The 22,774-nt window shown below is 46.7% G+C and overlaps 1 protein-coding gene across 8 annotated transcripts in view; it reads left to right on the forward strand.

Annotated features, from left to right (window-relative positions):
• Positions 1–22,774, forward strand: part of LOC140390078 (kyphoscoliosis peptidase-like) — a 930,728-nt gene that overhangs the window by 555,793 nt on the left and 352,161 nt on the right. For 6 of the 8 annotated variants that reach the window (XM_072474955.1, XM_072474961.1, XM_072474960.1 and 3 more), the window contains one exon: positions 7,798–7,845. The exons of the other annotated variants lie outside the window; for them this stretch is intronic. In XM_072474955.1, the coding sequence (XP_072331056.1) occupies positions 7,798–7,845 (48 nt within the window). The remainder of the gene's footprint in view (positions 1–7,797; positions 7,846–22,774) is intronic. 8 annotated transcript variants of the gene reach the window in all.

A 22,774-nucleotide genomic window follows, 5' to 3' on the forward strand; every position in this document is an offset into this window, starting at 1 on the left:
ACCTGGCTGGTAGGCCGGCTGGTGCGGTCCTCGGGGGGGCGCGGGGCGTTCTGGCCCGGGCCGGGGGGGGGGGGGGGGGGGGTGGCCTGGCCCGCGTTCGGGGCCCACCGATCTGTGGGCGGGCCTCTGCCGTGGGGGCACTCCTTCCTTCTGCGCAGGCCCCTGTAGGGCTCCGCAATGGCCGGCACGGAGAAGACACCCCCCTACGTATGGCTTAAACACGCCGGCGGTTCTGCGCATTCGCTAACTCGCGCAGTCCCTTCGGCGCCGGCTGGCGCGGTGCCAACCCCTCTGGCACGGCCTAGCCCCCGGAAGTGCAGAGAATTCCACAACTTCCGGTTGGCCCGACGCCGGAGTGGTTCGTGCTGATCTTGGCGTCGGGCCAATTCGCCGATTGCGGTGAATCCCGTCCCCCATGTCTCTTCTACTCCTCCTCTAGCATGTTGCCCCACAGCTTCGCAAGGTTTTTCAGGGCATAGCAGACCACCGCAAAGCAGGAAACCCTCGGGGCGGGAGGGGGTGTGGGGTGTATTGCAGTGCACCACCAGAGCAGTCCAGGCATCAAAATCGCATTTTGAGCAGTCCGATGGACCACTCAATGACAACACTGTTGTTAACGTGGACCTCATAATATCAAGGCCTTGCTCTCCGGCCTTCACTCTTTATTCCCCAAAAGCCAACTCATCATCCTTGAGTGATCCTCGAAGAGACCAGGAATCTCCGAGTGTCCCAGGATGTAACTGTCATGCACACTCCCTGGGAAGCGTGCACACACGTGCATGATCCGGAGGTGGGAGGGGGTCACATTTGAGTAAACATTCAGCAAGTGGAACCCCTTCCTGCTACTGAAGGATGAACCCTGAAGCCCCGGTGCGGGCAAGGTGACATGCATGTCATCAATTAGCCACTGGACTTGGGGCATCCTGGCAATGGCAGACAACCCTGCTGATGAATTTGTGCGATGTAACTTGTGATGTGCCGCGCAAGCCCTGGAACGAACCAGTGGCTGCAGGGGGTGTCCTCATCCTCCTCCTCCTATATGGGGTGCCAAGTTTGCAAGCACTGACTTTTTGCCTCGAAAGACGAACAACATACACCTTGGGCCATTGCTGGGTCCCTCTCTGGGTTTTCCTCAGCCTGATGGGCAAGCCAGGTCTTCAGGGGTGCCGTCTCCAAACCATGTCAACGACAACATTGCTGTCTTCTCTGGCATCTGGGCACCTGAGTTGCCACCAGCACCATAAAGGCATCCTCTGCAAGATCAACAATACCAGCTATTCTGGTCTCTGTAAGGAATGGGAAAAGGAGAGAGATCGATAATCAGTTAGAGCTTTCACCCTGGGACCTTCAATTTCCACCCCCCGCCCCCCCCCCCCCCCCCCCCCCCCAACCCTTGCCTGTCCCACCTTCTCTCAGAATGTCACCCAGTGAGCCAGTTGTGCTGGAAAAAAACAAAGAACAAAGAAAAATTACATCACAGGAACAGGCCCTTCGGCCATCCAGATCCTCTATCTAAAATTGTCACCTATTTTCTAAGGATCTGTATCCCTCAGCTCCCCGCCCATTCATGTATCTGTCTAGATACATCTTAAATGACGCTATCGTGCCCGCCTCTACCACCTCCGCCAGCAATGCGTTCCAGGCACTCACCACCCTCTGCGTAAAGACCTTTCCATGCATATCTCCCTTAAACTTTTCCCCTCATATCTCCCTTAAACCTTTCCCCTCTCACCTTGAACTAGTTATTGAGTCCCCCACTCTGGGGAAAAAGCTTCTTGCTATCCACCCTGTCTATACTTCTCATGATTTTGTAGACCTCAATGAGGTACTCCACCAACCTTATTGTCATCTGCAAACTTGCTAATCTGACCACCTATACCTTCCTCCAGATCATTTATGTATATCACAAACAACAGTGGTATAGCACGGATCCCAGTGGAACACCACTGGTCACAGTTCTCCATTTTGAGAAACTCCCTTCCACTACTACTCTCTGTCTCCTGTTGCCCAGCCCGTTCTTTATCCATCTAGCTTGTACACCCTGGACTCCATGAGACTTCACTTTCTCCATCAGCCTACCATGGGGAACCTTATCAAATGCCTTACTGAAGGCCATGTATATGACATCTACAGCCCTTCCCTCATCAATCAACTTTATCACTTCCTCAAAGAATTCTATTAAGTTGGTAAGACATGAACCTCCCTGCACAAAACCATGCTGCCTATCACTGATAAGCCCATTTTCTTCCAAATGGGAATAGAACCTATCCCTCAGTACCTTCTCCAGCAGCTTCCCTACCACTGACGTCAGGCTCACCGGTCTATAATTACCTGGATTATCCCTGCTACCCTTCTTAAACAAGGGGACAACATTTAGCAATTCTCCAGTCCTCCGGTACCTCACTCATGTTCAAGGATGCTGCAAAGATATCTGTTAAGACCCCAGCTATTTCCTCTCTCACTTCCCTTGGTAACCTGGGATAGATCCCATCCGGACCTGGTCCCTGTGCTGGAAAAGGTCACTCTGCACACTCACCCCCAGCCACAGCAGTAAAGCCTAGACCCCAGGCCCTGCTGGGAACATGAGAGAGACTGTGCTCAAGTGCCCTCCCCTGATCCACACACTTACCTTATCGTCGCAAGGCTATCCCCAGTGCTGAAGCTCAGCTCCTGAGTGTTTGAACTGCCTCTATGGTGCTGACACTTCTAGAGTTAACGCAAAGTGTCCAAGCTTCAAGGTTTGATTGAAATGCAATGCAATAATCATCATCTGAGACGTGGCACGTGTACCCACGAGAACCCACTTGAGAGTATTTTGTTTATTAAACAGTCAACAATACCTCTACACTAAAAGATGAAAACGAACTGCGTAACAGTCCATATATCACACAAACTATTAACCAACAAGGTAATGGCACCATGCCATACACACACAAGCACCTTTCTGCGACAGAATATTGGTACAAACACACAGACACAACAATTCATTTATACAAAGAAAACCAAATAAACAGTCAACAGTACAATAAAGTCACCAGCAATCTGAAAAAGCATTTCTTCAACACATTCATCAACTTGCTCATTCGGACCAAGCTGCCTCTCTCGCCCCCTCCTGCAACTCCCAGCAGTAGACTCTCAACAGTGGAAAAGTACCCCAGCAAGTCACATTGAGCAGAACACACCAGAAGAGAGAAGGAGCACCCCTTCCCTTTCTCCAGCACTGGCAGCAGGTCATCGTCCCTTTCCTTGCACCAGGCCACAGAAGTAAAAGAGGCAGTCGAAAACAAATACATGGCTTTCAGGCATTTGCAGCCATCAGCAAACACAACTTGCAGCACCACTTGAGAATATTTTATTGCAAAAATGGTCTACATTAACGAAGATTTCAAAATCAGCTAGGCAGCATTCCACATGTCACACGAACCAGTAAACACCAAGGAAACTTCACCGTGCCACATTGGTACCAATACAAATCTATATATACCAATTCATTTTCACAAAAAAAATCATACACACGGTATTACCCCTTGCAGGTTCCTCAACAGAAATAGAGGACAAGATTGAGAATGTTTTATCATGTCCAGAACTTTGTCATAGAAATTACCTGTTCTTCAATGCGCATCAGTGCCATTCTCCATCCTGGAGCCACACCTGTGTAGGCCCTCCTACACAGCCCAATATCACCAGAAACAAATTCTGGCATCCACATATTCCACTGGCGCGCAAGGTGCAGTTGAACACCTTTGACTTCCAGCATGTTTGACCCGCAGTGTAATACTAGTTACAGGCAGCACTCACCACACCAGCAAAAAAAACATCAGCAATTTGCAAAAGCATTTCTTCAACCACTTTAGCAGCATATTCTTGCTTCCAGCCTGGTTGCCTTCTGAACTCGTACATCTCCGGAGCACTCGGTTACAGGTATCTTGGAAAAAATTGTCCTTCTTTTCTGGCTACAGACAAAGAAGAAAACAGCAACAGCAGCCTCCAGGCATTTGCAGCAGCAAGCTGCAAACAACCTGCAGCTGTGAAGTGCACTCACTACTAACAAGTCCAATTCCTTATTAGTAATAGCCTTCAGCTTTGAAGCTGGAGGCTGCTCATAGTCAAGGGAGTTAAAGTGACCTTCCACATATAACCAAGAACAGGGCTCTGTCCTGGAAGTTTCTGGTAGCTGGAGTTGCCACTGTTATGGGTAGCCACAATATTTAGAGATGGAGAGAAAGGCTCTCCCCCTCAGCCCAGAGCTGAACCCAACCTGGATTTCTCATTGGGGAGCCAGTTAATTCCCGGGAGGCCGTTACATTCAACTTCAATCTCGCAAATTAGATGGAAATTGGTACTAATTAGGGTCAATGATGTGCCCGCCATATTTGGGCGCTATCCGGAACTCATCATCGGGAGCGCACTGATTCGATAGCAAACTCATTTGCGCCTGACACAAATCTCTATTTTGGCCTTTCCTGCGATTTAATCGGCGTGCCAAGATTGGCGGAAGGCGCAACGAGGTGGTTAACCCATGCCAAAGACTCTTTTTCTCTTATGAATTTGTACCTCTCTCTTCAAACACCTCTGTGTTTGTCTCTCTTGTGTTTGTGTGTAAAGGGTGGGGATCAAGTTAAAGCGGGGACTTGGGTATTAGATAATAATTAACTAGTATTTATGGCATACTTCATTAGAGTTCTTGTTATAAATAGACATTAATTGTGTTTGAAAGTACAAACCTGATGACTAATTATTGAGCTGACAAGGGCCAAATATTTCCTAAGAATCATTTATTAATTCAACTGTATTGCAACTCCGGGTCAAGTGGGCCAAAATTGACCGCACACTTGCCCAAGGTGTCATAACAGTTCATCAGTCAATAAAAGTGGAGAGGCAGTGCAGCAAGCAATTAGGAAAACAAAAATAATAGAACAACATGTGGCTAGCACTTTTGGATAGGGATAAGGGTAACCCTCGCGGTAGAGTGCTAAACTGGGGTAAGGCTGGAAAATAGCTAATGTGATACCGCTGTTTAAGAAAGGTAGCAGGGATAATCCAGGAAACTATAGGCCAGTGAGCCTCACGTCAGTAGTAGGTAAATTATTGGAGAGAATTCTCAGGGACAGGATTTATACCCTTTTGGAAACAAATGGACTCATTAGCGATAGACAGCATTGTTTTGTGAAGAGGAGGTCATGTCTCACTAACTTGATTGAGTTTTTTGAGGAGGTGACAAAGATGATTGATGAGGGGAGGGTGAGGTGGATGTTGTTTACATGGGCTTCAGTAAAGCCTTTGACAAGGTGCCACATGGCAGACTGATACAAAAGGTGAAGTCACACAGGATCAGAGATGAGGTAATAAGATGGATACAGAACTGGCTCGGTAGCAGTCGAAAGGTGTTTTTCTGAATGGAAGGTTGTGACTCGTAGTGTTGCACAAAGATCTGTGCTAGGACCTCTGTTGTTTGTAGTATACACTGTTTGTAGTATACATAAATGGTTTCGAGGAATATGTAGCTGGTCTGATTAGTAAGTTCGCAGATGACACCAAGGTTGGTGGAGCGGCAGATAGTGTTGAGGATTGTCAGAGGATACAGCAGGACAAAAATAGGTTGGAGACTTGGGCAGAGAAATGGCAAATGGAGTTTAATCCAGAAAAATGTGAGCAAATGCATTTTGGTAGGTCTAACATAGAGGGGAAATATACCAACATAAATGGCAAAACTCTTGGGAATATAGAAAGTCAGAGAGATCCGGGCTTGTAGGTTCACAGATCTTGAAAGTATCAACACAAGTGGACAGGGTAGTCAAGAAAGCAAACGGGATGCTTGCCTTCATTGGACAGGGCATCGAGTATAAAAACTGGCAAGTCATGCTGCAGTTGTATAGAACCTTGGTGAGGCTGTACTTGGAATATTACGCATAATTCTGGTTGCCACACTACCACAAGGATGTAGAGACTTTGGAGAGGGTTCAGAAGAGGTTCAGCAGGATGTTACCTGGTCTGAAGGGTGTTAGCTGTGCGAAGAGGCTGAATAGGCTCAGACTGTTTTCAATCAGAACGACAGAGGTTGCAAGGTTACCTGATAGAGGTCTACAAGATTATGAGGGGCATGGATAGAGTGGATGGGCAGGCACTCTTTCCCAGGGTGGAGGGATCAGTCACCAGGGGATGTAGGTTTAAGGTCCATGGGGCAAAGTGTAGAGGCGACGTGCGAGGCAGGTTTTTTTACACAGAGAGTGGTGAGTGCCTGGAATGCGTTGCCAGGGGAGGTTGTGGAAGCAGATACATTAACGGCGTTCAAAAGGCATCTTGACAAATGCATGGATAGGATGGATATAGAGGGATACGGCACAAGGAAGTGCTGAGGGTTTTGGCCAAGGTTGGTATCATGACCAGTACAGGCTTGGAGGGGCAAAGAACCTGTTCCTGTGCTGCATTGTTCTTTGTTCAAATGGTATATTGGCCTTTATTGTTCAGATTTGTGTTCAGAAGTAGAGTTGTCTTACTATAGTGATACGGGGCCTTGGTGAGACCGCATCTGGAGTAGGGGCTGGTTTAACACAGTGGCTAAACAGCTGGCTTGTAATGCAGAACAAGGCCAGCAGCGCGGGTTCAATTCCCATACCGGTCTCCCCGAACAGGTGCCGGAATGTGGCGACTAGGGGCTTTTCACAGTAACTTCATTGAAGCCTACTTGTGACAATAAGCGATTGTTATTATTATTGCTGAGGAAGCCAAGTCACTGTATTCAAGAAAGGGGCAGCATGGTAGCATTGTGGATAGCACAATTGCTTCACAGCTCCAGGGTCCCAGGTTCGATTCCGGCTTGGGTAACTGTCTGTGCGGAGTCTGCACATCCTCCCCGTGTGTGCGTGGGTTTCCTCCGGGTGCTCCGGTTTCCTCCCACAGTCCAAAGATGTGCAGGTTAGGTGGATTGGCTATGATAAATTGCCCTTAGTGTTGGGTGGGGTTACTGGGTTATGGGGATAGGGTGGAGGTGTTGACCTTGGGTAGGATGCTCTTTCCAAGAGCCGGTGCAGACTCGATGGGCCGAATGGCCTCCTTCTGCACTGTAAATTCTATGAAAGGGATAGAACATTTTGATATTTTAATGGCATGGTTTGGAGCGAAAACAGGAATATGGCATTGTGATAGAGGATCAGCCATGATCATATTGAACGGTATAGCAAACTCAAAGGGCCAAATGGCCTACTCCTACTCCTAGTTTCTATGTCTAGTTTGACTTCTGGTCAATGGTAACCCCCGGATGTGCATCTTTCGCTTATTTAGGTGTGTGGCCTTGTTCAGTTAATAGTCATATATTAACAAAATTGAGTATTGTGTATTAAGTAATATTCTGCTTTGTAAATCCTAAATTGAAGGACAGAGAAGTATGAAGGTTGCTTCATGCTGCCCTGGTCAGAGATTATATTCCATTGTGTTCATACACAATGCTAAGTTCTGTCAGTTACAATGTCAGTGTGGTGGCTCGAGACAATACACTGGAAACTTCCAGGAACAATAAAGGGGATTTATTAACAGTCGGTAAAGGCATCTATGTACAGACTCAGAGCAACAACTGTTAGGTCAGCTTTCTCCAGCTGTTGAGTCCACACTGCGCAGTCAGTCCCCTGCTCTCAGGGCCCCCATGCTTTCTCTCTATTGGTCAGGGTTTGCACGCTCCCGCGCAATTAGCCCTCAGCCAGTCACAGAGACCGCAAGGCTTTCCCCTTAAAGGGACCATGCTACCACAGTTAGGTTTAATTCACACACTAAATAACAGAAAATGTTTCAAATTGTTTGCAGGGAAACTGGCAAAAGACACAAATGATGTTGATTCTGTGAACCTGGGAGGTAAGAGTGATCTCTGATAGTCACTTGTAGGTTTCCACGTACAGTATGTAGATTATAAAACAGTAATTGTAAGAGGGAGTTTGACAGGTTGAAAAGCGAATGTGTTTCTGATTTTCAGCCTGAGGGGTAATTAAATTTTGAATGAACTCACTAAATATCTCAGTAGTTGAATTCTGTTCCTGCATTGCAGAATATTACACTGGGTTTTGATCCTGTGACATTGTGCAACGGCCAAACAAATCTGGTAGTGAATTGGCATTTGTTTACATCTCTGCTGATTTAAATTGAAATCACTGGATATAGAAATGGGAACCTGAATATCAAGTGTGCATGACATTTAGGAAGGACTGGAAGCTTGAAAAGGTGGAGGGCAGCCAAGAAGTATTGAGAAAGGAAGCGATCCCTGCTCAGAAGATGTGAGGACAGGTACTGATGGCATCTGTCCATCTCGGGAGATGATAGATTGCCCCTGTGGTATATTTCACTTCTGCATTAAACATTGTCTGTTGATTCGTGAGTGGCAGTCCCTTCCACAGCAGACACAGGCAAGTAGCATTGGCCTGAGGTAGACGGATTTTTTTTTCTTTTCTAGAGGATTTCTGTTAATTTCTGTTGTCTTCTTTTCCCATGCCCTTCCTGACTACTTGACTACAAGTGCTCCAGTCAGTAGCAAGGACTTACCATACAAACGTACAAATTAAGGGCAAGTATAACCCATCCAGCCCCTCAAGCCTGCTCCACCATTCAATAAGTGGGGCCTCACTCCACATTCCCACCAACCCAGGTAACCGGGGCAGCACGGTAGCATTGTGGATAGCACAATTGCTTCACAGCTCCAGGGTCCCAGGTTCGATTCCGGCTTGGGTCACTGTCTGTGCGGAGTCTGCACATCCTCCCCGTGTGTGCGTGGGTTTCCTCCGGATGCTCCGGTTTCTTCCCACAGTCCAAAGATATGCAGGTTAGGTAGATTGGCCATGATAAATTGCCCTTAGTGTGTCCAAAATTGCCCTTAGTGTTGGGTGGGGTTACTGGGTTATGGGGATAGGGTGGAAGTGTTGACCTTGGGTAGGGTGCTCTTTCCAAGTGCCGGTGCGGACTCGATGGGCCGAATGGCCTCCTTCTGCACTGTAAATTCTATGATACTTCTATGATAAGAATCTGTCTACCTCGACCGTAAATATTTAATGACTCTGTCTCCACTGTTCTCTGGGGGAGTTTTTACAGAACGGAACGAGGCCCTTCTATCCATTGTGTCTGTGCCAGCCATCAAGTACCTATTTACTCTAAATCCACTTTCCAGCACTTGGTCTGTAGTCTTGTACGCTATAGTATTTCAAGTGCTCATCTACAAACATATGGATGATGATAATGGCATAGTGTAGGTTAGATGGCTTTTGTTTCGGTGCAACATCGTGGGCCGAAGGGCCTGTACTGCGCTGTATTGTTCTATGTTCTATGTACATACTTCTTAAATGTTGTGAGGGTTCCTGCCTCTACCACCCTTTCAGGCGGCGAGTTCCAGATTCCCACCAGGGTGAAAATGTATTTCCTCATCTCCTCTAAATCTCCTGCCATAAATTTGTGCCTCCTGGTTATTGATCCCTCAACTAAGCGGAAAACGTTCTTCCTATCCCCCCTATTTATGTCCCCCATAATTTTGTACACCTCGATGAGGTCGCCCTCAACCTTACCTGCTCGAAGGAAAACAACCCTAACCTATTCAGACTCACTTCACGGCTGAAACTCTCCAGCCCTGCCAATATTCCGGTGAATCCCATCTGCAGCTAATAATTTCCTTTACATAGTGTGAATTCTTACCTTTACTGTTCCCAATCTATACCCAAACTGATCCTACATCTTAATCTCCAGTCATTTCTCGCTTTTGAACAAAGCGCCGTCCTTAATTAACAAGAGATACCTCTCCACCTTTCCCTTGCTTCCATTCCTTCCTAAATGTCATGTGCACTTGAATATTCAAGAGCTAGTCTTTGTGATCCTGCAGCCATATCGCTGTAATGCCGATCAGATCAGATCGATTTATTTCTATATGTGCTGTTAATTCACCTATTTTATTACAAATGCTGTATGTATTCAGATACAGAGAGCAGGACTGCTGTGGGGCCAGGAATTCCCATTCAAAATCAACTGGGCTTTTGCTGGCACATCAAATTTAAAGTTCCTCCTGCGATGATTCCCATGCAAAACTGTGAGGTTCTGCTTTTAATTTGTCCCCTGGCTGCTCAGACTCCCTCACCAAAACCTCTTTCCTAGTTCTGTCCAGTTCTATCTATGGCATTGGTACTTGCACTGGATCCTACCCTTCCCACTGTAAATTCCTCTCTAGCCCAAAGCACATGTCCTGAACCCTGACACCAGACAGGCAACACAGCCTTCAGGACTCTGGCTTTCAATTTCAGAGAACAGTGTCTATCCCCCTGACTGTACAGCTTGCTACTGTCACCACATTCCTAGTTGTTCCCCCTGCTTAAATGTCTTCCTGTACCATGGTGCCGTGGTGAGACTCCTCATCCATCCTTCAACCCCCATTTTCACGCATACTGGTTGCAAGAACTTCAAACTTGTCAAACTTAGCAGACGTGTACCTTGTGGTGAGATTGCAGCACCCAGCCTATCAGTTCAGCGAGTGGGACAGCGCATTGAGAGGACCAGCATGGGTTAGCTCAGTTGGAAAAGGCCAGTGACCAAGATCTGGACTGGATTGATAGTGAGCAAGGGAGAGTCGAGCAACAAAGGTCATAAAAATCAGACCAGAGAAGTTTGAGATTGCACCGGACAGTTCTGAAAATTCATAGATCGTAGAATTTACACTACAAAAGGAGGCCATTCGGCCACCGGGTCTGCACCGGCCCTTGGAAAGAGCACACTACTTAAGCCCACACCTCCATCCTATCCCCATAACCCAGTTAACCCACCTAACCTTTTCAGACACTAAGGGCAATTTAGCGTGGCCAATCCACCTAACCTGCATATCTTTGGACTGTGAGCGGAAAGCGGACCACCCGGTGAAAACCCACGCAGACATGGGGAGAAGGTGCAGATTCCACACAGGCCAAGCCAGGAATTGAACCTGGGACTCTGGAGCTGTGAAGCAACAGTGCTAACCACTGTGCTATTGTGCCACTGTTGCTGTACAATGAATTGAATAAAAAGCAAAGACGCCGTTATTCAGTGGTGCGTTCCCACCACAACAGGTCTTCATAGGCGCAGCTTGAGAAAAGTGCACTCGCCCCAGGTACTACCATCAGAAACTTGTACATGAGCTGATTGACAAACCAGAAAATGACAATGATGTGCACAGCGAATAATGAGCTATGAGCACATGTTTCATGCCATCAATCTCATGGAAAACAAAGATGCCATCACACTTGCCATAGTGCTTGCCAAGATTCTAATTATCTGTCCGAACAAAAGTTGGTGACTACTCGTTATTAGCCAAGTTTAGCACAGGGGCACGTGTCAACATACTCTCCCTGCAAATCCTCAAAGAAAAAGAATCCACAGACTTGGAAGGCATTGGTGAAACCTATTAATGTGGCACAATCTGCGTACACCAGTTCCCTAATTTCACGTACAGGATTCATGGTCCTGGAGTGCAAGTACAGTCAATCCTCTGGGGTGTCATAGATGTTCTACATCATGGAAATTAAAGTCCCAGCCACTGTAGGTTTGCCAGCAAGTCATAACCCGACACTAGTAACAGTCCGTCGAATCAGTCAGATATAATGAGGCATATCAACCTAACAACTTACTCCTATCACCTCAGTTCACAACCCAACAATGACATATTCAGAATATTTCCACAAAATTAGCAATTTCAAGGGAGCTGAAACATTACACTTGCAGGAGAATGCAGATCTATTTATTGATCCACCACGTAAGTGCAGCATCTGCAGACAAGACAAATTGCAGGTCAAACTGGACAATATGAAGAAATATGGCATAATTAGAAGAATATAAGGGCACACGATTGGTTCAGCTCAGTCAGTTCAACCTTGAAAAAAGATTAACAAGTCTCATAGAATAGAATTTACAATGCAGAAGGAGCCATTCGGCCCATCGAGCCTGCACTGGCTCTTGCAAGACCACACCTCCAGCCTATCCCCATAACCCAATAACCCCACCCGACACTAAGGGCAATTTTGGACACTAAGGGCAATTTAGCATGGCCAATCCACCTAAACTGCACATCTTTGAACTGTGGGAGGAAACCGGAGCACCCGGAGGAAACCCACGCACACGTGGGGAGGATGTGCAGACTCCGCACAGACAGTGACCCAAGCCGGGAATCGAACCTGGGACCCTGGAGCTGTGAAGCGATTGTGCTACCGTGCTGCCCAGTAAAGTTAAAGAAAATCCAATGAGTTTTTACCAATATATTAATGGCAAAAGGTTAGTTAAGTAAAAGGTGGGATCTATCAGAAATTAAGAAGGGAACTTGTGTGTAGATGCAGAAGCTGTGGGAAGGTTTAAATGAATGTTTTACCGCCGCGTTTACAAAGTAAATGGATGATGCAGATACAGTAGTCTAGGAGGAACACTGTGAGATATTGGATGGAATAATCATGAAAAGACAGGCAGCACGGTAGTCTTGTGGATAGCACAATTGCTTCACAGCTCCAGGGTCCCAGGTTCGATTCCAGCTTGGGTCACTGTCTGTGCGGAGTCTGCACATCCTCCCCGTGTGTGCGTGGGTTTGCTCCGGGTGCTCAGGTTTCCTCCCACAGTCCAAAGATGTGCAGGTTAGGTGGATTGGCCATGATAAATTGCCCTTAGTGTCCAAAATTGCCCTTAGTGTTGGGTGGGGTTACTGGGTTTTGGGAACGGGGTGGCAGTGTTGACCTTGGGTCGGGTGCTCTTTCCAAGAGCCGGTGCAGACTCGATGGGCCGAATGGCCTCCTTCTGCTCTGTAAATTCTATGATTAAACTATGATATGATTATTCGAAGGATGATGAGGGATTTGGCATTTCCAATTATCAAGTCGGATGGCCCAGTACAAATCTGTGGTGACTTCAAAATGACAAACCCAGTGCTGTGTGCCGACCTATATTCCCTACCATTAATAGAGGACCTTTTCAAAGAACAAAGAAAAGTACAGCACAAGAAAGGCCCTTCGGCCCTCCAAGCCCGTGCCGACAATGCTGTCCGTCTAAACTAAAATCTTCTGCACTTCCGGGGTCTGTATCCCTCTATTCCCATCCTATTGATGTATTTGTCAAGATGCCCCTTAAACGTTACTATCATCCCTGCTTCCACCACCTCCTCCAGTAGCGAGTTCCAGGCACCCACTACCCTCTGCGTAAAAAAACTTGCCTCGTACATCTACTCTAAACCTTGCCCCTCTCACCTTAAACCTATGCCCCCTAGTAATTGACCCCTCTAACCTAGGGAAAAGCCTCTGACTATCCACTCTGTCTCTGCCCCTCATTATTTTGTAGGCCTCGATCAGGTCGCCCCTCAACCTCCTTCATACCAGTGAGAACAAACCGAGTTTATTCAACCGCTCCTCATAGCTAATGCCCTCCATACCAGGCAACATCCTGGTAAATCTCTTCTGCACCCTCTCTAAAGCCTCCACATCCTTCTGGTAGTGTGGCGACCAGAATTGAACACTATACTCCAAGTGTGGCCTAACTAAGGTTCTATACAGCTGCAACATAACTTGCCAATTCTTATACTCAATGCCCCGGCCAATGAAGGCAAGCATGCCGTATGCCTTCTTGACTACCTTCTTCACCGATGTTGCCCCTTTCAGTGACCTGTGGACTTGTACACCTAGATCTCTCTGACTTTCATTACTCTTGAGGGTTCTACCATTCACTGTATATTCCCTACCTGCATTAGACCTTCCAAAATGCATGACCTCACATTTGTCCGGATTAAACTCCATCTGCCATCTCTCTGCCCAAGTCTCCAAACAATCTTAATCCTGCTATATCCTCTGACAGTCCTCATCAAAATCCGCAATTCCACCAACCTTTGTGTCATCTGCAAACTTACTAATCAGACCAGTTACATTTTCCTCCAAATAAGAAAAGAAGAACTAGAAGCAGGTGTAGGCCATCTGGCCCCTCGAGCCTGCTCCACCATTCAATGAGATCATGGCTGATCTTTTGTGGAATCAGCTCCACTTTCTGGCCCGAACACCATCACCCTTAATCCCTTTATTCTTCAAAAAACGATCTATCTTTATCTTAAAAACATTTAATGAAGGAGCCTCTACTGCTTCACTGAGCAAGGAATTCCATAGATTCACAACCTTTTGGGTGAAGAAGTTCCTCCTAAACTCAGTCCGAAATCTACTTCCCCTTATTTTGAGGCTATGCCCCCTAGGTCCGCTTTCACCCGCCAGTAGAAACAACCTGCCTGCATCTATCCTATCTATTCCCTTCATAATTTTATATGTTTCTATGAGATCCCCCCTCATCCTTCTAAATTCCAACAAGTACAGTTCCAGTCTACTCAACCTCTCCTCGTAATCCAATCCCTTCAGCTCTGGGTTTAACCTCGTGAATCTCCTCAGTATTCACACAGGAACAAGACAATGTTGTCGAGGAGAATACTGAGATTCAGGCTACTAGACTAGAAGGGCTTGAGGTTCATAAGGAGGAGGTGTTAACAATTCTGGAAAGGGTGAAAATAGATAAGTCCCCTGGGCCGGATGGGATTTATCCTAGAATTCTTTGGGAAGCTAGGGAGGAGATTGCTGAGCCTTTGGCTTTGATCTTTAAGTCATCTTTGTCTACAGGAATAGTGCCAGAAGACTGGAGGACAGCAAATGTTGTCCCCTTGTTCAAGAAGGGGAGTAGAGATAACCCCGGTAACTATAGACCAGTGAGCCTTACTTCTGTTGTGGGCAAAATCTTGGAAAGGTTTATAAGAGATAGGGTGTATAATCATCTGGAAAGGAATAATTTGATTAGACATAGTCAACACGATTGCGTGAAGGGTAGGTCCTGCCTCACAAACATTATTGAGTTCTTTGAGAAGGTGACCAAACAGGTGGATGAGGGTAAAGCAGTTGATATGGTGTATATGGGTTTCAGTAAAGCGTTTGATAAGGTTCCCCATGGTAGGCAACTGCAGAAAATACGGAAGCATGGGATTCAGGGAGATTTAGCAGTTTGGATCAGAAATTGGATAGCTGGAAGAAAACAAAGGGTGGTGGTTAATGGGAAGTGTTCAGACTGGAGTCCAGTTACTAGTGGTGTACCACAAGGATCTGTTTTCGGGCCACTGCTGTTTGTCATTTTTATAAATGACCTGGAGGAGGGCGTAGAAGGATGGGTGAGTAAATTTGCAGATGACACTAAAGTCGGTGGAGTCGTGGACAGTGCGGAAGGATATTACAATTTACAGAGGGACATAGATAAGATGCAGCGCTGGGCTGAGAAGTGGCAAATGGAGTTTAATGCAGAAAAGTGTGAGGTGATTCATTTTGGAAGGAATAACAGGAAGACAGAGTACTGGGCTAATGGTAAGATTCTTGGCAATGTGGATGAGCAGAGAGATCTCGGTGTCCATGTACATAGATCCCTGAAAGTTGCCACTCAGGTTGAGAGGGTTGTTAAGAAGGCGTACGGTGTGTTAGCTTTTATTGGTAGAGGGATTGAGTTTCGGAGCCTTGAGGTCATGTTGCAGCTGTACAAAACTGCGGCCGCATTTGGAGTATTTCGTGCAATTCTGGGCACCACATTATAGGAAGGATGTGGAAGCATTGGAAAGGGTGCAGAGAAGATTTACCAGAATGTTGCCTGGTATGGAGGGAAGATCTTATGAGGAAAGGCTGAGGGACTTGAGGCTGTTTTCGTTAGAGAGAAGAAGGTTAAGAGGTGACTTAATTGAGGCATACAAGATGATCAGAGGATTGGATAGGGTGGACAGTGAGAGCCTTTTTCCTCGGATGGTGATGTCTAGCACGAGAGGACATAGCTTTAAATTGAGGGGAGATAGATATAAGACAGACATCAGAGGTAGATTCTTTACCGAGAGAGTAGTAAGGGTGTGGAATGCCCTGCCTGCAACAGTAATGGACTCGCCAACACTAAGGGTATTCAAATGGTCATTGGATAGACATATGGACGATAAGGGAATAGTGTAAATGGGCTTTAGAGTGGTTTCACAGGTCGGCGCAACATCGAGGGCCGAAGGGCCTGTACTGCGCTGTAATGTTCTATGTTCTATGCACACCCTCCAGTGCCAGTACGTCCTTTCTCAAGTAAGGAGACCAAAACTGAACACGATACTCCTGGTGTGGCCTCACCAACACCCGATACAATTGCAGCATAACCTCCCTAGTCTTAAACTCCATCCTTCTAGCAATGAAGGACAAAATTCCATTTGCCTTCTTAATCACCTGTTGCACCTGTAAACTAACTTTTTGCGACTCATGCACTAGCACACCCAGGTCTCTCTGCACAGCAGCATATTTTAATATTTTATCATTTAAATAATAATCCCTTTTGCTGTTATTCCTAACAAAATGGATAACCTCACATTTGTCAACATTGTATTCCATCTGCCAGACCCTAGCCCATTCACTTAGCCTGTCCAAATCCCTCTGCAGACTTCCAGTATCCTCTGCACTTTTTGCTTTACCACTTATCTTAATGTCGTCTGCAAACTTGGACACATAGCCCTTGATCCCCAACTCCAGATCATCTATGTAAATTGTGAACAGTTGTGTGCCCAACACTGATCCCTGAGGGACACCACTAGGTACTGATTGCCGACCAGAGAAACGCCCATTAATCCCCACTCTTTGCTTTCTATTAATCAACCAATCCTCTATCCATGCTACTACTTTACCCTTAATGCCATGCATCTTTATCTTATGCAGCAACTTTTTGTGTGGCACCTTGTCAAAGGCTTTCTGGAAATCCAGATATACCACATCCATTGGCTCCCCGTTATCTACCGCACTGGTAATGTCCTCAAAAAATCCCACTAAATTAGTTAGGCACGACCTGCCCTTTATGAACCCATGCTGCGTCTGCCCAATGGGACAATTTCCATCCAGATGCATCGCTATGTCTTCCTTGATGATAGATTCCAGCATCTTCCCTACTCCCGAAGTTAAGCTCACTGGCCTATAATTACCCGCTTTCTGCCTACCTCCTTTTTTAAACAGTGGTGTCACGTTTAATAATTTCCAATCCGCCGGGACCACCCCAGAGTCTAGTGAATTTTGGTAAATTATCACTAGTGCATTTGCAATTTCCTTAGCCATCTCTTTTAGAACTCTGGGATGCATTCCATCAGGGCCAGGAGACTTGTCTACCTTTAGCCCCATTAGCTTGCCCATTACTACCTCCTTGGTGATAACAATCCGCTCAATGTCCTCACCTGTCATAGCCTCATTTCCATCAGTCACTGGCATGTTATTTGTGTCTTCCACTGTGAAGCCCGACCCAAAAAACCTGTTCTTCCTTATCTCCCATTATTAAATTTTATTTCTCATCCTCTAAAGGACCAATATTTACCTTAGCCACACTTTTTTGTTTTATATATTTGGAGAAACTTTTACTATCTGTTTTTAAATTCTGAGCAAGTTTACTCTCATAATCTATCTTACTCTTCTTTATAGCTTTTTTAGTAGCTTTCTGTTGCCCCCTGAAGATTTCCCAGTCCTCTAATCTCCCACTAATCTTTGCTACTTTGTATTCTTTTTCCTTCCATTTGATACTCTCCCTTATTTCTTCAAATATCCACGGTCGATTTTCCCTCTTTCTACCGTCCTTCCTTTTTGTTGGTATAAACCTTTGCTGAGCACTGTGAAAAATCACTTGGAAGGTTCTCCACTGTTCCTCAACTGTTTCACCATAAAGTCTTTGCTCCCAGTCTACCTTAGCTAGTTCTTCTCTCATCCCATTGTAAGCTCCTTTGTTTAAGCACAAAACACTAGTGTTTGATTTTACCTTCTCACCCTCCATCTGTATTTTAAATTCCACCATATTGTGATCGCTCCTTCCAAGAGGATCCCTAACTATGAGATCATTAATCAATCCTGTCTCATTATACAGGACCAGATCTAGGACCGCTTGTTCCCTCGTAGGTTCCACTACATACTGTTCTAGGAAACTATCGCGGATACATTCTATAAACGCCTCCTCAAGGCTGTTTGATTTTACCTTCTCACCCTCCATCTGTATTTTAAATTCCGACATATTGTGATCGCTCCTTCCGAGAGGATCCCTAACTATGAAAATGAAATGGAAATCGCATATTGTCACAAGTAGGCTTCAAATGAAGTCACTGTGAAAAGCTCCTAGTCGCCACATTCCGGCGCCTATTCAGGGAGGCTGTTACGGGAATCGAACCGTGCTGCTGGCCTGCCTTGGTCTGCTTTCAAAGCCAGCGATTTAGCCCTGTGCTAAACATTAATCAATCCTGTCTCATTACACAGGACCAGATCTAGGATCGCTTGTTCCCTCGTAGGTTCCATTACATACTGTTCTAGGAAACTATCGCGGATACATTCGATAAACTCCTCCTCAAGGCTGCCTTGACCGACCTGGTTAAACCAATCGAAATGTAGATTAAAATCCCCCATGATAACTGCTGTGCCATTTCTACATGCATCAGTTTATTGCCTGCCCCACCATAATGTTACTATTTGGTGGCCTATAGACTACTCCTATCAGTGACTTTTTCGCCTTACTATTCCTGATTTCCACCCAAATGGATTCAACCTTATCCTCCCTAGCACCAATGTCAACCCTTACTGTTGCCCGGATGTCATCCTTAAATAACAGAGCTACACCTCCCTTACCATCCACTCTGTCCTTCCGAATAGTTTGATACCCTCGGATATTTAACTCCCAGTCGTGACCATCCTTTGACCATGTTTCAGTAAATCACTTTCTATACTACGAACAGCAAAGGTCCCAGCACTGATCCCTGCGGAACACCACCAGTTCTGTATCCACCTTGCCAGCTCACCCCTGATCCCGTGTGATTTCACCTTTTGTACCAGTCTACCATGAGGGACCTTGTCAAAGGCCTTACTGAAGTCCAGAGACAACATCCACTGCCCTACCTGCATCAATCATCTTTGTGACCTCTTCGACAAACTCTATCAAGTTAGTGAGACACGACCTCCCCTTCACAAAACCATGCTGCCTCTCACTAATACGTCCATTTGCTTCCAAATGGGAGTAGATCCTGTCTCGAAGAATTCTCTCCAGTAATTTCCCTACCACTGATGTAAGGCTCACCAGCCTGTAGTTTCCTGGATTACCCTTGCTACCCTACTATTCTCCAGTCCTCCGGGACATCACCTGAAGACAGTGAGGATCCAAAGATTTCTATCAAGCCCTCAGCAATTTCCTCTCTAGCCTCGTTCAGTATTCTGGGGTAGATTCCGTCCAGCCCTGGGGACTTATCTACCTTAATCTTTTTCAAGACGCCCAACACCTCGTCTTTTTGGATCTCAATGTGACCCAGGCTATCTACACACCCTTCTCCAGACTCAACATCCACCAATTCCTTCGAATACTGATGCAAAGTATTAATTTAGTACCTCGCCCATTCCCTCTGGCCCCACACATAGATGCCCTTGCCGATCCTTCAGTGGGCCAACCCTTTCCCTGGCTACCCTCTTGCTTTTTATGTATGTGTAAAAAGCCTTGGGATTTTCCTTAACCCTATTTGCCAATGACTTTTCGTGACCTCTTCTAGCCCTCCTGACTCCATGCTTAAGTTCCTTCCTACTCTCCTTATATTCTACACAGGCTTCGTCTGTTCCCAGCCTTCTAGCCCTGACAAATGCCTCCTTTTTCCTTTTGACGAGGCCTACAATATCTCTCGTTAACCAAGGTTCCCTAAATTTGCCGTATTTATCCTTCTTCCGCACAGGAACATGCCGGTCCTGAATTCCTTTCAACTGACATTTGAAAGCCTCCCACCTGTCAGATGTTGATTTACCCTCAAACATCCGCCCCCAATCTAGATTCTTCAGTTCCCGCCTAATATTGTTATAATTAGCCTTCCCCCAATTTAACACATTCACCCTAGGACCACTCTTATCCTTGTGCACCAGCACTTTAAAACTTACTGAATTGTGGTCACTGTTCCCGAAATGCTCCCCTACTGAAACTTCAACCACCTGGCCGGGCTCATTCCACAATACCAGGTCCACTATAGCCCCTTCCCTAGTTGGACTGTCTACATATTGTTTTAAGAAGCCCTCCTGGATGCTCCTTACAAACTCTGCCCCGTCCAGGCCCCTAGCACTAAGTGAGTCCCAGTCAATATTGGGGAAGTTGAAGTCTCTCATCACAACAACCCTGTTGTTTTTACTTGTTTCCAAAATCTGTCTACCTATCTGCTCCTCTATCTCCCGCTGGCTGTTGGGAGGCCTGTAGTAAACCCCCAACATTGTGACTGCACCCTTCTTATTCCTGATCTCTACCCATATAGACTCGCTGCCCTCTGAGGTGTCCTCCCATAGTACAGCTGTGATATTGTCCCTAACCAGTAGCGCAACTCCGCCACCCCTTTTACATCCCCCTCTATCCAGCCTGAAACATCTAAATCCTGGAACATTTAGCTGGCAATCCTGTCCTTCCCTCAACCAGGTCTCTGTAATGGCAACAATATCTTAGTTCCAAGTACGAATCCAAGCTCTAAGTTCATCTGCCTTACCCGTAATACTTCTTGCATTAAAACATATGCACTTCAGGCCACCAGACCCGTTGTATTCAGCAACATCTCCCTGTCTGCTGTTCCTCAGAGCCATACTGGCCCTATTCCCTAGTTCTCCCTCAATGCTTTCACCTTCTGACCTATTGCTCCGGTACCAACCCCCCCCCGCCATACTAGTTTAAACCCTCCCGTGTGACACTAGCAAACCTCGCGGCCATGGTATTTACATATTTCATAAATTTACAGTGCAGACGGAGGCCATTCGGCCCATCGAGTCTGCACCGGCCCTTGGAAAGAACACCTTACCCAAACCCTCCACCTAAGCCCTGTAACCCAGTATCTCCACCCAACCTTTTTGATTCCAAACTGCTTCCACCACCTCCTACAGCACTGATCCCTGTGGAACACCACGAGTTACAGCCCCCCAATCAGAAAAGCAGCCTTCCATTGCTACTCTCTGCCTTCTATGACCTAGCCAGTTCTGTATCCATCTTGCCAGCTCACCCCTGATCCCGTGTGACTTCACCCTTTGTACCAGTCTGCCATGAGGGACCTTGTCAAAGGCCTTACTGAAGTCCATATAGACAACATCCACTGCCCTACCTGCATCAATCATCTTTGTGACCTCCCCGAAAAACTCTTATCATGTTAGTGAGACACGACCTCCCCTTCCGTGCTGCCTCTTGTTAATACGTCCATTTGCTTCCAAGTGAGAGTCGATCCTGTCTCAAAGAATTCTCTCCAGTAATTTCCCTACCACTGACGTAAGGCTCGCCGGCCTGTAGTTCCCTGGATTATCCTTGCTACCCTTCTTAAACAAAGGAACAACATTGACTATTCTCCAGTCCTCTGGGACATCACCTGAAGACAGTGAGGATCCAAAGATTTCTGTCAAGGCCTCAGCAATTTTCTCTCCAGCCTCCTTCAGTGTTCGGCAATGCCAACCCCTCCTGTTGCCTCTGCATCTGCAGCAGGGTCCACCCTACCCTCGGCACCTTCCCCGCCCATACAAAGTCCGAGACGATCGTGTCCACTTTCCGAAAGAAGGCCTTTGGTATAAAGATCGGGAGAGCCTGAAAGATAAACAAGAACCTTGGCAGAATATTGATTTTCACCACTTGGACCCTCCCCGCCAACGGTAAGTGCAGTGTATCCCACTTCTGAGGATCCTCCGTGGCCTCCTCCACCACCTTCGTTAAGTTTCACTTATGGAGCCCCGTCCATTCCCTCGCTACCTGAATCCCCAAATAACTAAACCTATCCCTCGCAACTGTAAATGGCACCCCCTTAAATTAGCCCGCTGTCCCAACTCATTCACTGGGAATACCTCGCTTTTCTCTACATTCAGTTTGTACCCCAAACCTCCCCAGCAAGCCCATAACCCTTCCCATATTCTCCAACGGATCCAAAACATACAGCAAGAGGTCATCGGCATAGAGCGATACCCGATGCTCCTTCTGTCCCCTCATAATCCCCACCACTCCGCCGACTCCCTGAGAGCCATCGTCAATGGCTTTATGGCCAGCGCAAACAGCAGTAGCGACAGCGGGCACCCCTGACTTGTACCCCTGTGTAAGTCAAAGCTTCGTGAGCTCATATCATTCGTTCTCACCCTTGCCCTTGGTGCCACAAACAGCAACCGCACCCATGCCACAAATCTCAGCCCAAACCCAAACTTTCCCAAAACCTCGAATAAGTACCGCCACTCCACCCGATCAAATGCCTTCTCCGTGTCCATGGATACCACCACTTCCAGTATCAGAGCCCCCGACGGATTCATCACCACATTCAACAGCCATCTTATATTACTTGCGAGCTGCCCGCCCTTCACAAAGCCTGTTTGATTTTCTGCCACCACCCCCGGGACACTGTCCTCCATCCTCCCCGCCATCCTCCCTTAACCAATACTTTCACATGCGTGTTCAATAGTGATATGGGCCTATATGATCCACATTCCATCGGGTCCTTCCCCTTTTTCGGGATTAGTGTGATTACTGCCTGCATCATCAACTCCGGCAACTCCCCCTTCTCCAGTGCTTCATTAAACGCCCCCAACAGATGTGGTGCCAGGTCCGTCGCAAATTCCTTATATAATTCCGGTGGGTACCAGTCCAGAAACCGCTCCATGTATCCCTCCTCTCCCCAGGTCCGCCTTGTAAAGTCCCTGGTAGTAGTCCCTAAACGCCTCGTTTATCTTCCCTGGCCCCGACACCACATCCCCAGCCCCAGTCCGTATCTTCGATATTTCCCAGGACGCAGCCTGCC

This window comes from Scyliorhinus torazame, chromosome 14, assembly GCF_047496885.1.
Source record: "Scyliorhinus torazame isolate Kashiwa2021f chromosome 14, sScyTor2.1, whole genome shotgun sequence".
In the NCBI taxonomy this organism is placed as follows: Eukaryota; Metazoa; Chordata; class Chondrichthyes; order Carcharhiniformes; family Scyliorhinidae; genus Scyliorhinus; species Scyliorhinus torazame.